This window comes from Neolamprologus multifasciatus, chromosome 18, assembly GCF_963576455.1.
Source record: "Neolamprologus multifasciatus chromosome 18, fNeoMul1.2, whole genome shotgun sequence".
Taxonomy (NCBI): Eukaryota; Metazoa; Chordata; class Actinopteri; order Cichliformes; family Cichlidae; genus Neolamprologus; species Neolamprologus multifasciatus.
This window is the reverse complement of record NC_140456.1, coordinates 9,652,640-9,667,316: the sequence shown is the minus strand read 5'-3', so window position 1 is coordinate 9,667,316 and position 14,677 is coordinate 9,652,640. Positions and strand designations below refer to the sequence as shown.

General features: G+C 38.0%; 1 protein-coding gene across 2 annotated transcripts in view; it reads left to right on the top strand.

Moving 5' to 3' along the window:
* tesk2 (testis associated actin remodelling kinase 2) overlaps nt 1-14,677 on the top strand; it is a 35,340-nt gene that overhangs the window by 7,121 nt on the left and 13,542 nt on the right. For both annotated transcript variants that reach the window (XM_085139321.1, XM_085139320.1), the window contains 4 exons: nt 3,938-4,059; nt 7,400-7,448; nt 12,654-12,800; nt 14,052-14,134. In XM_085139321.1, the coding sequence (XP_084995447.1) occupies nt 3,938-4,059; nt 7,400-7,448; nt 12,654-12,800; nt 14,052-14,134 (401 nt within the window). The remainder of the gene's footprint in view (nt 1-3,937; nt 4,060-7,399; nt 7,449-12,653; nt 12,801-14,051; nt 14,135-14,677) is intronic.

The following is a 14,677-nucleotide window of genomic DNA, read 5'->3' as shown; positions in this document are numbered from 1 at the left end:
CGATTGCATTTGTCCCTGACCACCAGAATCCCTCACGTTAACTTTTATCGAGTGGGAAAAAAAGTTGGCGTTCATCCTCCAGCTTCACTGTGCTAATGTTATGCTAACATAGCTGTGTCGCTAGCAATCACGTAGCACAACATTATATACCAGGTGGTCCAACTTAAGTAACCCTGCAAACGCCACTGCTGTTTAGTTTTCTGTCTTCATTTATGTTGGAAGTGGTAGCAGAGCTGTACGTTTTAATTAGTTTCAAAAATCTCTCAGTCAGAACATGGTATGTCATGTTTAGCTGGAAACTAGCGAGCTAACTTCCTGTTAACTTCTAACTCTGTTAAATGTAATAAATTCTGTTTTCATGGATGCCTGGATGTTAAACTTACTTGTTACACCTGGTAAAGCAGCAATGCTGATGATTTTATTAAAGATGAAAGAATTTAGACTGTTTTTAACTCTCAGTGTTTGTTTGACTTTGGGACCTGAAGTTGATGGAGTTTTGGACCCAGATTATTCTGCGAAGCTCCTCACTACAGCAGCCGTAATGCTCTGACAATCCATCAAGCAGTGCGGCTTACCAAAGTTGTACTAAAACATTTTTTAACAGATTTCTGCTTGCCAAAATCGGTTCGAGGTCAGTAAGCACAACCAGAATTCATACATAAGGCACACTCTCGATTTTTGAGAAAATTAAAGGATTTTAAGTGTGCCTTATAGTGTGGAAAATACGTTATACAGAAGAAAATAATATATCACGATATATATCGTTATCACACATGCTTCAAATTATACCGTGATATGGATTTTAGGCCATATCGCCCAGCCCTACAAACTGTATTATAATTTATTTTTCCTTGTCAGCTTTTGTGTATTGGAATTTCAACTTGGCTTTAGTGCAGGAGGATTGGCCATGTACTGGATAGTATGCAACATGAGACCTCCAGTGGAGATGACCTGCTGTGACATTTGGTTTCCATTGTGTCCTGGGTGGGCTGATTGATGATACTGTTGTTGGTGTCTGACAGCTAGTGGTGTTTGAGTGACGTGTGTGTTGTTAGGAACAGCTCAAGCTAATCCAGATTTGTATCGGAGCGAATCTAGGCATATTGTAATTGGTTTTTATTAGCCATATTAAGCTTGTAGAAAGTGCTGTTATTCAGCACTATTCTAACCCATTGTGTACTTTGTATGCCAGCTCTCAGAAACATGCCATTGTTATTGATGTAAAACCCCTGGAAGTTATTCATAACTCACAGTGCTGCAACTGGGCTAAAGAGTGGATTAAAAAAACAAAAAATAAACAAAGCAAACACCATTAATGAATGACTTTAGAGACATTTGGGGTGTGTTTCATTGAAGGGAAACAAGCATAATCACTGTGAGATAAGCATTACTCACTTTGTTTCTATACTGCTATAGAAAATGATCAGAGCTGAGGCAAAAGAAGGAGTTTAAAGAGGAGGGACGGATTCGGGTGGATGCTGGGGTGGTGTGGAAAGACTGATGAACGGGATGTGGTGCTTCAGAAGAGGTTTTAGGTGTTTACTGAGTACAAAGGAAGGCAAGGATGAGGGCTACAGAGGAGAGGAAGAGGAGTTTGAAGAGGAGGGGGGTGTAAGGATTGGTTAGAGGTTGAGTTATTTTGGGGTGGCAGGGGCTTGGTAAAGGGTTTGAGACAGACACTAGGGTTATGGTTTCCATCTGAGAAGGGAGGTGGAAAAATGGGGAGACACTAGAGAGGAAGATGGGAGAGGGGGAAAAAATGCTACCCCTACAGACTCGATGATTACTTGGGCATGATGATTTGCTGGAGCCCACAGAGGGGAGAAAAAGGGGGGGATGAGGAATAACTGCAGATGGGGGGGGATGTGAAGAGTGAGGAATTGGGGGTCGGACGGATGTGGGGGAGGAGGCCTTTAGAGGAGTGGCCATCTGTTGTTTCTGCTGTCCTGTGGTGGGGACTGTCGGCTCTTTTAGCCATGCCCACTCCTTTGAACTTGAACAGAGACATTTTTGTTTGTGCATGTGTGAGACACAGAGAGAAGTCGATACAGAAAACTCTCACAGACTAAATTCAAGTTCATTATGTTTTTTGAAGTCCTGCTTATACACGGTATATAATAGTGATCATCTTGCACTAAGTAATGAACTTGCAGTGCAGAGGAACCAGTGTTATTCTGTATACTTTCCTTTAATTGTTAATGTTGCCTGTGTAATCCACATTGATTTTTGCCTGTGTTGTCAAGTCCCCATCGTACTGATGGGATATCACAGTGGCTGTGTAATGAAAGATACTTGCTATAAGATGACATAAATGTGCCCTTTATTTATTTATTTATTTATTTATAGTGAATATAAGAGGGACTGTATACCCCCTCCCCCAGTCTTTATTGAATCTAATCAAATGTAGCAGTTTGATATGATTTCTACAATCATCATGTGTTACTATGTGCTTACAGAAAAGAGCAGAATTGTTTGTGCTTTTTTAAAAAAGGAATGCACGACTAAAAGTGACTAAAACTCTTTTACTAACAAACCGTGTTTATTTAGCATCCAGTATTGAGTAAGTGTCCAAAACAAACCAACATATGTGACAGGTGAACCTTTGTTCTTGTAATGGTTCATGCAAACAAAGAATGCACAATGGCCCATACAGTAACATTGGCAGCACTGAAACCTTTTATTCACTGTGCAGTTTAAAATGATCTTTGAAGTGTTGGTTTAAGTTGCTGCAGAATAAATGATAGCATAACTGCTATACTAACGTGCCAGCAGGTCTGTTTTGCATGCGTCTATGAATAATTTTCCACAGTTAACACCTCATCTGGAGCTTATGATATTTGAATAGTTGCCTTATGTACTGAAGCTCGTATTTCCTTAGATACAGGATTAATTTAGGCTTTTGAAATGACTTTCTTAAAAGCTTTTTAAATGGTTTAGATGGGAGGAAAGAGTTTGCATGTGTAGGTAGATAGATTTGCATACAGTGTCTTAGTCAATTGGTTCTCCTGACGTCTAGACAGTCACATTGGGGCTTTCTACCTTTAATAGTAACCACAGGAATCTATAAAATAATCTGTGTTTCCTTCAGTAGATATTAAATATATTAAGCAAATTGAACTGCTGATATTTTAGAAAGTGTGTGTATGTGTGTGTTTGTATTTGCAATGGCTCCAAAGTATATCTTTAAATTTGGGATAAAAACAAACAAAATCAAAATCTGCATACACGTCTCTATTTCTTGTTACATTTGATGTTGATTAAGAAATATTTGCTTCTAAATTTTGATTCAACTTTCTTGGTTTTAACTTTTAGGCATTTAAATTCAAACATGCTACCAACATAGCACCTCTTGCTAGTCAATTGCAGTCAATGAAAAATAAATGCTAGTAGATTGTTTTTTGTGTTTTTTTTAAAAAGTGTACTGTACTGTTTCAAAGCTTCAAACAGGAAATGTTTTAAAGTTGTCACAATCCAATGACCTGTTAGGTTTGCCGTGCGGGGATAGTCTCCAGCCAGCCATGGCGGGATTGAGTGTGATGCCACAACTATGTAACAAATCAATGGAAATGAAATCCTGACGCAGAATCATACAAAATTGATTGTGGAGCACTGACCTGACTGTTTCCTTTGTCATGGCTGGTCAGCATTGACTGACCTCATTTCACTTCTCTTTTATGTCCTGCTCTTTGTTTTGTTTTTTTGGCTTCCTCAGTTTTCTTGCCTGAAGAACCAGATTTAATATATTTTTTGGGTTATAATTGCAGAAGAGCTTGGTTGCAAGCTGTTCAAGGCCTTAACTGTTGTGCTCATTTTAGGCATTATGCAGTCATAGTTTTCTTGCTATAATATAGTTAAACTGCCCTAGATATGAAGGATGAGACAGTGTTTGGTTGTATTTGACTGTAACTGAACACATTTTCATTTGACTTTTTTCCAGGTACGTCATCGAGCTTCAGACCAAGTTATGGCTCTGAAGATGAACAAGCTCAGTAGTAACAGGGCTAATATGTTGAGAGAAGTCCAGCTAATGAACCGGCTTAATCATCCAAACATACTCAGGTTAGTAATCGAATAAGAGTAATTTATTTTCCAGCCAGGGCTCTTAAAAATAGATAGATAGATAGATAGATAGATAGATAAATAACCTTTGTTAATGAATCTTAATTTAAAATGTTGGTTGCTTCTAAATGCTGCATTAATTTAACTTAACAAAGCAAGCAAAATCATTATTTTGTTCCAGATAATTATTACGTTATGGTGCAGATTTTAAGAAACTCATTCTTAGGAATGATTTCAGAAACTCTAGATTATATTCAGCACAAATGACTGTGTGCAGAAAATAATTTCTACTAACACCTGCCTGTGTGATGATAAATGAAATATATTTATAGTCTTCCACCCCCTTCACCACCACTTCTCTTCTGTCATTTGCTCATGTGCTTGTGGTTGTGACCTGTTTCCTTTGGGGTTGGTTTGAAACTGTGTCAAACATAGAGCCTATTAGCAATGGATTTTCTAAGCTGCCAACTCCTGTTAGGGTTTCACCAGATGCCTGGAGGCAAGAAGCAAGGAGGGCCCTCTCTGTCACAGGGAAGGGGAAAGGCAGAAGCTGTATACAGTCATGAACATTTTCTTTTCATTTATCTGCTGTATGATTGGCAAAGTGTCAAAAAGTTGGTGACATTTGGGGTCCTTGCTGATTTGTGTTGTCTCCATTTAACATTTTTCAGAATTAAGTAGAAATCAATGTCAAACCGTTTTAAAAGTGCAGTCTCAGTTTTGCTTTTCTTCTTCTTTTTGGACGTAGCACTAAATAAATAGTAACACGGGTGAGCATGATGCATTGATAGACTCAACAAGTGCCTCATTTAGCCAGAGATACCTGCTAAATAGCACCAAGTAATGTAGAAATAAAGTGGCTACTGTCCTAATAGTATATTAATTTTAAGCCTTAATAAAATTCAAAGGGGTGAGATATACACAAAAAATTGGCTACATAGTGCAGTAGTTTACATGTTTGCTTAACAAGTGAAAAGTTCCCAGTTTGATTCTAGGAGGAGACATAAATGTCTTTGGGGTTGCATCAGAAAAGGCATCTGATGTTAAAGTCTGCCAAAACAAATGTGATCCCCTGTGAATAAGTGAGCAGCTGAAAGTAGCTTTTTTTCACTCTGTGCTGATCTTGTGAAAGGGAAAATTGGATACATGTAGCAAAGCCTGTTTTAGTTGCAAAGTTTTAACATGGGATTCTAGAGGACTTGAATCACTTTTGCAGCCTCAATTTGCCATTTAAGGAACTCTTATTTTTGAAATGTGTGTTTGGGCTTCACTTTTCAGCGCCACAGGTTGCAACTTGGTCAGAACCTAGGCATCATGATGAAATTGACTTTAAGTTCCACTTTCTTTAAGATCTAACTTCCTGTTGAAGTTAAATGCACATAATCTTTGGCCACTTTCAACTTTGAATCTATAATTACGCTGCTGTCCTGCTGACTAATTTCTCTAATGTCCTTAAAAGTCTTCTGTTTCTATAGTGTAATGCCACTTTTCATGACTTTATTTGGTTTTGCTTTGTTTAAACATTAAGAACATTGACACAAATGATCACTGGACAAAGGCCAAAACAAAACTGGAAGCTAGTAAAGATCTAAAAAAGATACATAAATATATGAAGACTCCTAAGCCTGTGGATTTGAGCAAGGCTGCCTCTGTTAATAGTTAAAGTTACTTATGTATGTATAACTTTGCATAATCATGATTTTTTTTCCCGGTCTTTTAAAAAGTGTGCTTTTTTCAATTTCAGTTAGTCAGTTGTTAGTTACAGTTTTCTTACACAGGTATTGGTGTTTTGGATGTACATGTCCTTTAAGGTGTATAAAATCAAATGGGCTTGTGGAATTATATAACCAATGGCTGCTGTTCCAGAAAAGTTTTAGTTTTCCACATCTAAAAAATATGAATAGTATATTTTAATTCCTCGGATTGTATTTGTTTTATGGTTCTTAAATGCAGATCTTATCCATATTTAAACCTCTTGAAATGACATCTGTGGTAAAATGCAAAGGCTATACAAATATGTTTAACTTTCATTTTACTGCAGGAAAGTATGGAAAGTGGGTACACTTAATAAAACGTTGAATATGAGATGTTATTTCAATTAGAACAACTGTTTTGCTCAAAAATAGGTTTGTTATTTTGTCTTTGTAGTAAATATTTCACATTCTACTTTGGGCATGTGTGTGGGGGAGTGTGTGTTTACGGCCATGCACACATATGCATAAATATCTTTGTGTGTTCACGGACACACAAGCACACATCGTTTACAATGCCATCTTTGTTAAGCGTGCCTCATGGTTTGTGTGTCTGTGTGCTAACAAGCTTGCACTGAGGGGGTCATTGTTAGCTAAGGTCCAATAAGGGCCCACAGAGTTGACCTTTTCGTTTACTTCAGAATTATGAGGTCCTCAACCGAGTTTGTGAACAGTTGGTTCATGTGTTGCTCTGAACACACACACACACACACACACACACACACACACACACACACACACACACACACACACACACACACACACACACACACACACACACACACACACACACCATTAGATTTCAAGTGAAGGGGTACACAGCCCTCTCTGGGCTCAATTTATTTTATAAATAAAGATGAATAAAAAGTTATCCAAAATTAAGAAAGAATGATCTGACATCATGATACATCGAGGCGGTGTTTATCCTTGATTAAAATGTTTGTCATTGTGGTAGATTTATTTATTTAGTTTAATATCAGAAATCGAATTTGTCAGTGTGATTATGAAACACTGACACAACAGAAAGGGTGTTAGCATGATTGTGGTTTTGTTTATTACTATATTAAAATTTGCAGGAAAGGCAGAGGGAGAAATGGATGGAATGCAGGTGAAGCAGCTGAGCTGTTATTATCCTGCTGCTATGAGACTGTCTGACAGTAATCACCGGTCCGGTCTTGCCTACTGGAATTTTAATCTTTTCTCAACTGTTGTTGCTGCTTTCTTCTCTTCACTCATAACAGCAAAGGTCACAAAGTATTTTAATCTATTTTTTATACACACTACATAGCAGGTGATTCTATAGTGTAATGGTTAACACATTTTCTTGGCAAGCAAAAGGCTGTTACTTTGATTCCAGCTGAAAGCACAAATGCCCTTTGGGGATGTATGAGGAAGGGTATCTAGTGTAAAACACGTCCTGTGATAAGGGAGCAGTGGTTTGCAAAGATAATAACATGTGTTTGTCAGTGTCTCAACCACATTTTTCTTTTATCAAGTCAAATTATTACACATATCTTCAATTAATCTTTGAAATGGTGCTTATAAAACACGTTTTAACAACAACATTTTTCATTGCATCTGTCTTCTAGGTTTAAAGGAGTTTGTGTCCATGAGGGCCAGCTTCATGCTCTCACAGAGGTAGGAGAACATATGCACAAACACACAATTTCACACTGAAGCTTCTGTGCACACTAATATGTGAGATCAAAGTGTGGCTGCTAATGAAAGGTCGAGCACTGGGGCACCTATGCTATAATTCTTTTTGTGTTAGTGTGGCTTGTGTGCGTTCCTGTTATTTTCAAGTGAACACCACGTAATCCATGAGCACAACACAGAAGTACACAAGCCTGTAATTGTGGAAAACCAAGAGAACTGAATGTCCTTATTTATGTGTAACCCTTGGCCTCTGTGTGAGTAAGAGGGAGGGAGAATTTGATACAGGCAACTAATCTAGCTTTCCAGGGAAGGTAAACGTTTGGATATCTTTGTGATTAATGTTATTTAAATTCACATAGCCCAATTTTAGAAATGTAACATTTTGGTTGCGATTGACAAAATTAGTCACAGAAAATGTCCAATAAGCACATGACATATCTGAGTCTGAATGAAAGGATGAATTGCACAGAACATCAGGTCTTATCCTCCAAATTACAAAAGAATAAACTGAGGCAGAAACAGAACCCTTGTGGCGTTTATGTTATAGTAAAGGGCCCCTTGTTACCAAGTAGCTTTGATTTTTCTTAAGTCATTCTGAATACTGAACAGTATTCTCCAACATCGCAAGTTGCTTTTTGCTTCTCATGTGTGTTTTTTGGGGTAATTTAAATAATAAATACAATGGGGTAGTTGTAGCTCGGGAGGTAGAACAGGTCATCTACTAATTTGAAAGTTGGTGATTTGATCCCTGACTGCTTCAAAGTATCTTTGGGCAACTACTGAACCCCAAGTTGTTCACCGGGGTGTGAGTGTTAGATAGAAAACAGGCGTAGAAAAAAGTGCTTCTATAAATGTGAGTGAATAAGAGAAGGTGTACAAAGCTTTTTGCTTCTGTCAGTCTCAGAGCTCGAGGCATTCAGACATAGATTTCTTTTTGTCTGTATTCCTGTAACAAAAGGTTTTAACAGGAGTTTATTAGCCTTGTTCTAACCCCTAACATGGAGATTACTAAATTATGAATTAATTAATTTTGAAATAGTAATGTTATGCAAACTACAACTCCTGTTTTCTTGCAACACGTGTTGCGCATGTTGCAATAAAATTTGCCCTCTGCTGCTTAATGCAGTGTAAATATAGTCATATCACAGACTGCGTTTTCTGTTTGATAGGTTTTTAAAATTTTATACACACATAATCTGCCTAATGATGTGCTAATCTCAATCTACATGAACTTTCATTTATACAGATAAACATCAACACATCAGCCACTGATGAGCCAGTTCATCTCTGCAAATGATTATGTATGAATTTGCATGATATGGTCAGTTACATGTAAATGTGGGGTGATATACATGGACTATCTGAAGAAAGCATACACTGTTAGAGATGCTCCCGGACTCATACATATGTTCTAAATTACACTGCTGTGCTGCACAGTGAATGTGCTTATTGTAGCCTTGACAAATAGAGACTGACACCAGTTTTATAATAGAACACATCTTGAGATGCTGAATTTGCACACATGGTTGATCGTAGTTGCAAAGGGAAGTACTGCATATTGTACTATGCATACGCACTGTGGTAGGTCTTGTATTCCTTCCTTCAGCGTAAACAGATCCTGTTGTGTCGTGTCGGGGCCAAGCTGTATGCTCTGACTCTGGTAGCAGGCTCATGGCGTTTTGTTACCTGACCCCCGCTATGTGGCTGTGCTCAGAGGAAGAGCAGAATGAAGTTACTGCATGGCCTCAAGCTGCTTCAGTAACACTGACTGACACGCAGACACAAGCACATCCCATGTTAGCACATATGTTAGCTTGAAACTGAAACACTGAAGTGCTGTTTGCATTCAAGAGAGCAAAAGTTGAAAATGATAGATTTGATTTTATTATTGTTTCATGCACAGAAAATAAGTCCAGCATGAAAGAGCTTATAAGACACAAATAGCAGAAGAAAGAAGAAAAGAAAAAGAAGAAAATTAAATGGTGTTGGAAAAGCACCATAACTCACAACTGCTAAATAAATAATCCAGTCTGACGTCTTTTGACGATATAAAGGCATCCAGTTAAGTTAATAAACACCCTTTTCATTCTGTCAGTGCACAAAAACATGTCTGGATTTTTACCAGACGTTTCATTAAATAAAGTTGTTCTTAACTCGTCTAAATAAGAATAATCCAGGAGAACACTGAAGAATACAACCTGCATACCTCCCTTGTATTAATTATAAAACTTAAAATGATAGTTTTAGCATTTTTTCCCCTTCTTGTTTCAAAGATTGGCTTTGAATGGTCTATAGCATATGATAGAATTAAAACCTTCTTCCCCATTTAGGTAAGGAAATCCTTGAGATCTACAACTGTTTTTTAATCTTTATTGCATTATGATGATCTGCTCTTTATAAATGTTACCTGATAGTAACTAGATAAGGTATACCTGTACATAATTATGCGTTATGTTTTGTTATTAGCTATGTAAATTGTACACACATCATTGCTGTTTATCTTCAAACTTTCCTGTTGGATTCTTTCTATATAGAACTCTCCCCTCCTGGTTCCCTCTTACGTCTGCGCATACACGTGTATCAGGAAGGCGTTTGCTTTTATATATTTGATAAATGTTTCTCCACAGAGTAAGAACAGAATCAGACAAAAACCTTTAAATTTGTCTGTTTTTCCTGGAAGTATATAAAGAAGGGCCTGAAATTCTCAGAACTGGTTACAGTGGAGGATTTGAAGTCAATTTTAAAGGATCAGGAAAATGCTACTCTTGGTTAATATAATTTCTCCTCGATTTGCACTGAAATTGGTTTTAACCTTCATATTTTATTAAATATGTTTTGGATATTGTGCTGTGCGCTGTGCTCTTGGCCAGGGCCTCCTGAAATAGTATCTTTGACCTGCATAAATATATATAGGGTATAATGTAGGATAAATATAGGATATAATAAAATGAATCGTTGCATGATGTGGGTATTTGGCATCTGCACTGGATTACCGTTTCACAGGCAAATTATCCTTTGAAGACTTAGCACAATGTACAGTGATCTAGACCTCAAAGACTTGTTCTGCTTCTGCTCAGCTTCATTTTAATGCATCTTATATGAACTGCTTCTGCAATCGTAATCTGGGCTAATGGTAAGTCATGACCCATGCCAGGATTATACTGCTGTTTGAAGCTGCTCCCGGCAGCAAACAAGAACTCTTTGTTTGAGTCTTTCCAGGTTTTTTTAACCTGAAACACAGACAGTCCTCCAGAACAATTGTGACCAGCCATATGTTTCTTATTTCCTCAGCTCACTGCATTTTAAATGATCATACTCTGTACTTGCATGGCCCAAACGTGCCATGTTTAATGATCAGTTTGGTACATCAGTACTTCCATAAACAGGATGAGGTAAATTCCGGGAAATACACAATGCATGAGTGAGAGGCTTTTTAAAATATAACTTTACTTCCACTTTGCTGCTTTTAGTTTACACGACAGGTGCACTCTTCTGTAAAATCGTGTGATTTGCTTTTCTGACTAGGCATACTTTGTGCGTATTCTGTTGGTGTGATTATAAACTGTGCGAAGCAGGAAAGTTGGATTACCGGTAGTCTTTTTTTTTTTTTTTTCTTTTTAATTGACTGCACTTGGGATTTCTCCTGTTGTGTTTCTCTGTTTGGAAACTCCAATCAGGCGTAGACAACAGATGTTGAACTCTGTGGCTACTGAGGAATTTACTGGACAAATACTGTAATCCTCTGACATCTTGAAGCGGTGTGCGCATGTGTGTCACAGTATATCTGAGGGTAAAAGACCGCAGGCAGCTCAATATTTTGGGTCCAATCGTCCAGTTGCTTGAAATCCACAAACATCCAAAGGCACAAAAAGCACCTCTTTCTGTAGAAATTGAGAAAGACCGTAGTCCGGTACATGGAATTATCATCTGTGGAGATTAAGACAAACATTTCGGCAAACTTATGTGAAGAATGTTGTTGGTAGTCACTGATGATGCGACACAGTTTTTACATATTTTTGCAAAATAATTTGCATTCTTTATTCATTTTTTTTTCTTCAGTTTTACGTAATGTGGATTTGTAGGTTGGCCTATCTAATTTATGTTGGGCTTTGGAATCTAAACCTTTATGACACTTAACCCTGAAATGATCCGGCTAATATTCAGTTGTTTAAAAAAAGATTCAGCTTGATTGGTATTAATCTGACTAGAAGCCCAGTTTATTTATTGCATGAAGAAGTAGAGTACAGTATCAGCTCCCATTGCTCTAATTCAACTCCTGTCAGTCATACAGTAACCAGAGTTAAACCCGAGCAACTCCTTATCTCATCTCTCACAGTTTTAACTACAGTTGGTTTTGATATGTGACAGGATTAGAAGGTCTTTGCATGCAAGACCCGAGGTCAGCCACGTTCTTCTGGACCAAAGCGGACGGACAAACTGAAGGCCCCAGCATAGCTTAAACCCACGGAGCAGGTTTACTAATTCGCCTGCACGCTCTTCAGCCTACACGGTGGGCAGATGGTTCCCATTCATGTTAAGGAAACCAGCCATTCTGCCAGCCAGTTGAACAGGCTGCAGGCCAGATTTTGTTCAGGCAGTTGGTCGATACATCACCTAACCCACCAAGCAGGCTGTCAGTAGTCACTGAATCCAACTGATCAGTCCTCTACTCTGAGCTGTCAAATGAGCAGCTAGTTTGGGTAACATGATTAGTCAGAACCTCTGTGCAGCTTGAATTTACCTCTGTATTTTAATGATGACGAGTGTGATTGCACCACTGTGACTAATGGATTGTAAAGCCAGCAAGTCATTCTGTTCTGTTGCTGGCAACAGGGAGTGTTATCTTGCCATGACTGGAGTATTCACACTAACTCTGCTTCCACTGAAAGGAATTTGATATCTCCCCATCTCACTGTTATAATGACCTGTGTAGGAAGGAAATGCTTTGTTTTTCAAGCATAGTAAAGCAGTTCCTGGTTCAGTAATACCAATAATATGAAATAATTTGTTCTTCCGCACATTTTGAAACCATATTGCATGTTGTCTGTTCTCGAGCTTCAGCATTTTAAAAGCAATTTTCTGTGCCCCACTTTGTTCAGGGTTATTTTAGGTCTGAATGTAAATCTTGTTTAAAAATAATCGGATATTTACCAGTTAATTTATAGATGTGTCTTTCTCTTCCTGTAGTACATCAATGGTGGGAACCTGGAGCAACTTCTGGACAGCAACAAACACCTGAGCTGGCCAACCAGGGTGAAATTTGCCTGTGATATCGCCAGCGGTCTGGCCTACTTGCACTCTAAAGGCATATTCCACCGGGACCTCACCTCCAAGGTTAGCTAAATGGGTAATTGTGTCATTAAGAGGTGAAACGGGAGCTAAAAATGGTCTGCTTATATCCCCCCAAAAATGAACACTTGGACATCTTCAGATTAGAACCCCTGTGGTGTATTTCTTGTAAGTGTTTTTGTGTGGAGAACAATATAAAATGTTTGACTTTGGCTTCTTTATGAGTTTCCTGTGGGGTAGTATATAATGAAATACTAGCTGTACTAAACAGATAATTGTTTTTCCATTTTCTTATTCCCAGATAATATTCATAAGACTTTCTTAGTGTTATTTAGAAACCTTAAAGTATGTTCAGGTGTGTCCCTGTAACACAGTTAACAAAGAGTTCAGCACGTTTAGGAATAAGTGGAACCTAAAGACAGCTAACACTGTCACATGTGATATTTTGTACCAAGCAGCTTCTAGTTTTCCAACTTGATCCAGAGCCATGTTGGCGCAGCGAGGGAACATGAGCAGTATGCTGTAAAATCATATTTATTTCCTCTCTCTGCTTTTAGCTCCTCACCTGTTTACAAAATAATAATAATAATAAGTACCTGCAAAAAACTAAAGCGTGTGAAATTTTCCACTGGACTAGATGAAAACGCAACACGCAAGAAAAGCCTTTTGTGGTCATATGTGTACTCATAGCCTTGCAAATTATACTTCCTCAAATTAATAGAGAGTCTATTTACTTGGACTCATACCGGTCGGGGAAGTAAATGAACAAAGCAACATTGTCTGCTTTGTATTTATTTAAAGATATGCACTGTTCTAAAGACTCTCTCCTCTTATTGTACTGTCCTGCTTTACTGTAGAAAGGATTTTGTAGTTTACAGAGCAACATGTTGCTGTACCATTTATAAAGGCAGGATAGAAATCTAGTTGTGCACTCACTGTGTCGTACGTTACTCCAGTCAGTTGAGCTGAATGTTAATGTTTTCTAGGTACTCACAGTTTATTTATATGCCAGTCTGAGTGGCTGTGACTACTAAATGTCACAGTTAAGTTACACAGGGGTGTGCAGGCGAAGTCAGAAGTGCATGTGCATTAGAAATTTCAATAAACAGCATATTTACAGCCTGTTAATTTAATCTGAAGAGGAATGTTCAACAGGAAAGATGCAACACCATGTACAGTAATGGTGAGGAAGTAGAGATTTGGACTGGTATTACTAGCTCACAAAAGTTTTTTTTTTTTTTTTTTTTTTTTTTTAATGCAACTTCCTCAAGCAAACGTGTCTTTCTGCATTCACAGAACTGCCTGATCAAGAGTGATGACGGCATGTACACAGCAGTGGTGGGAGACTTTGGCCTGGCAGAAAAGATCCCTACCAATCTGTAAGGAGGACTCAGTGATCTCAGCACATATTTACACCTGGATCATAACTAGTATTAAAAATAATAAACAGCATTTGGAGGCCGTGCTTCTGGTTTTCTACCAGCGTTACAGTCATGCTTACTCATACTAACACTGAATCTAAATTGCGTTGTAAAAGGGGCCGGCTGTAACCGTGAAGTCATTGATAATTATCACCCAGTGTTAGCTTGATCTGTCCTTGTACCCTTTTATTCACTCACTGTTTTTAGTTTTTACATTTAGCGTGTTTGCGTCACAGCTGTTCTCATCCACCTTGTACTAGACTCAGTAATTTACAGCTGTCAAAAACCACACGTACCCCACGTACTGATCGACAAAGAGTAAGGGAAAACACTGATGAACAGAAGCACATTTAGTAGGTAAAACCACAGGCTCTTTTTTTCTTTTTAAAACCCAGATCTAAAATTAGATTGATTTTAAGACAGATGACTCAAAACTGAAGTTTAACAAGGCTGATGTCTGCTAGTGTGTAACCAAACTGAGATATCCGTTCGCTTGTTTTA